Here is a 2500-nt window from a genome sequence, read left to right as displayed (position 1 = left end):
AGAGTAATTAATGGAGACGAGAGCAGAGAGAGAGAGAGAGAGAGAGAGAGAGAGAGAGGAGAGAGAGAGCATAAAAGAAATTAAAGAAGGAAAAAATTAAGCACAAAAATCTTGAAGAAATGATATTGAAAATGTCTGACCCGAAAATAGAAATAAAATTGGAAACTGCAAGGGTGTGATCAGCGAACTTCCAGCTTAAATTACAATTACAGGCACCTATTGTACTGCCTAAAAATTGCTCTATTTTTCCAGCCAACAGGGTCGGGAAAGGTCAATCCTTGTGAAATAGCCAGGTCTGGAATCCTCATTAACCTTACGTCTCTCGAACGCCAGCAACCCTCCTGCTTTGCTCGGCTACGTTCCTTCCCTGACACGTACCAACGAAAGAGGCTCTCTGATGACATTCACCGTTAATTCTCATGACGACCAGCAACTTCCTCCATGCACTTTTAATCTCCTTGTTCTGAGTATCCATGTGTGTGTGTGTAAAATAAAATACAAACAATTTCTTTAATCTAACTAAGCATTACAATGAGGCGTCATCAAATTGTTCAAATGAACAAAAATAATGCAAAAATACCAAGAAGTGATATCCATCACCCAACCATACACACACACACACACACACACACACACACACACACACACACACACCACACACATATATATATATATATATATATATATATATATATATATATATATATATATATATTTATCTCTCTCTCTTTTAAGAAATTAGTAAAGGACTTGGGGCTGCAAATCTCATGCCCATGGCAAGCTACTGACTGAAAACAACGCAGTCGGGCATGCATAATATTCTTTTTCTTTCCCTGCTTCCATCGAAGCTGATAACGTCGTTGGTTGGCATTGGCTTCTGAAGAGGCTTATATGCAATTTGAAGGGCATTTCCTCAAAATCAGTGGTCCAATACCCCTTACTAGGCGTTCCTCTAAATTGAGGCACATTACAATGTTCAGGCAACGCTTACTTCCATCACGGTAACAGACCTAATTCTACAGACTAATCTAACATGTGGCTGTGCTTATCTGCCTTGAGATGTGATGCATTTGTTTCCATTTCTTTTGAGCAAAGTTTATTTTCAGCTAAATCATTTTGAACAGGGTCAATTTGAGCGAAGTCATTTTTAAACAAACATTAAGAGCGAATGCTTATTTCAGTGAAGGTTGATTTTAAGCGATTGTCACGAGTGGTTGTTAGCTCAATTTGCCGTTAATAGTTAACTACTTGAATGCAGTTAGCTCAATTTGTCTTTAATAGTTAACTACTTCAAGGGCTTTTGATGATTTGCACATCACTTCTTTTTCTATTCTTGGAAATTTCGAATAGTGTAGTCAGTTCTTAGAAACATTCGAAACTAACCCATCATGGATGTCATAGTTTCCAGTCGTGGCAAAAACAAAATAGCTTATAAAGGTTATATTTATAGAAAGGATAAAGCTACTCAAACGACAATTGCATGGCGTTGTGAAGTGAAAGGTTGCAAAAGACGATCGAGTACTACACTGGAATACGAAAGTGATGGAAATTACACCGAGAAAGGCGAACACTCGCATGCACCTGAAACTGTTAAAGTTGGCGAAGAAATGGTTAAAGAAAAAGTCCTCAAAGCTGCTGAAACAACACATGATCCACCAAGACGCAGACTTCAAGATGCTATTGCTGGTCTACCAGATGAACTTGCTGCAAAGATTGGATCTGGAGCGAGATTGAAAAGTAGCATATCTAGGAGGCGAAGTTATGGGAAACTACCCTCCACCCCCTATGTCAGCTGCATCCATTGTTATCCCGGAATCCTTGCGATCTACTTTCACAGACGATAATTTCATTCTTTATGACAGTGGTATAAGTGATGAGGATGGTTATAATTTTCGGCGCTAATGAAAGTCTTACCTGGCTGAGAGACAATCGTCACTGGTTAGCTGACGGAACATTCAAGACGGCTACAAGTATTTTCTTACAAACTTTTACAGTACATATGTTGATAAAGGAGAATTTAATACCTTGTATATATGTTTTACTCACGAATAAATGTGAAGAAAGTTACAGAGTAATATTCAAAAAATTGAAATCCCTAGAGCCTTTGCTAGATAGACTTCGAAATTGCTTCAAAAAGTACAATAGCATGCGTATTCCCACTCTCAAGCATATCAGGATGTGTCTTCCATTTAGGACAGAGCGCATGGAGGAAAATTACCAGCGTGGGGCTGAGAGAAAAATATGTCAACGAAGAAAATGTTAGGACGTTGATGAAAATGATGACCTGCACAGCATTTCTCCCTACGGATGATGTCATAAAAGGATTTCAAGATCTCAGCATTATTTTCGATTATTTTGAAGAAAACTAAATTGGCCGCCCAATGACAAACAACAGCAAGAGCAGACCGAAATTTCCGTTATCACTGTGGAACGTTTTCGGCAGGATTCAAATGGATCTCCCCTGAACAAATAACGCCGTGGAAGGATGGCACACTGCTTT

The 2500-nt window shown here is 38.8% G+C and overlaps 1 protein-coding gene across 1 annotated transcript; it reads left to right on the top strand.

Moving 5' to 3' along the window:
* The first annotated feature begins 1388 nt into the window (after positions 1-1388).
* LOC135198323 (uncharacterized) lies at positions 1389-1844 on the top strand. The gene has a single exon (XM_064225894.1). The coding sequence runs from the start codon at positions 1389-1391 to the stop codon at positions 1842-1844; it is 456 nt and encodes a 151-aa protein (XP_064081964.1).
* The last annotated feature ends 656 nt before the right edge of the window (positions 1845-2500 follow it).

This window comes from Macrobrachium nipponense, chromosome 22 (assembly GCF_015104395.2).
Source record: "Macrobrachium nipponense isolate FS-2020 chromosome 22, ASM1510439v2, whole genome shotgun sequence".
In the NCBI taxonomy this organism is placed as follows: Eukaryota; Metazoa; Arthropoda; class Malacostraca; order Decapoda; family Palaemonidae; genus Macrobrachium; species Macrobrachium nipponense.
Note: the sequence above shows the minus strand (reverse complement) of the source record. Positions and strands in the feature narration are given on the sequence as shown.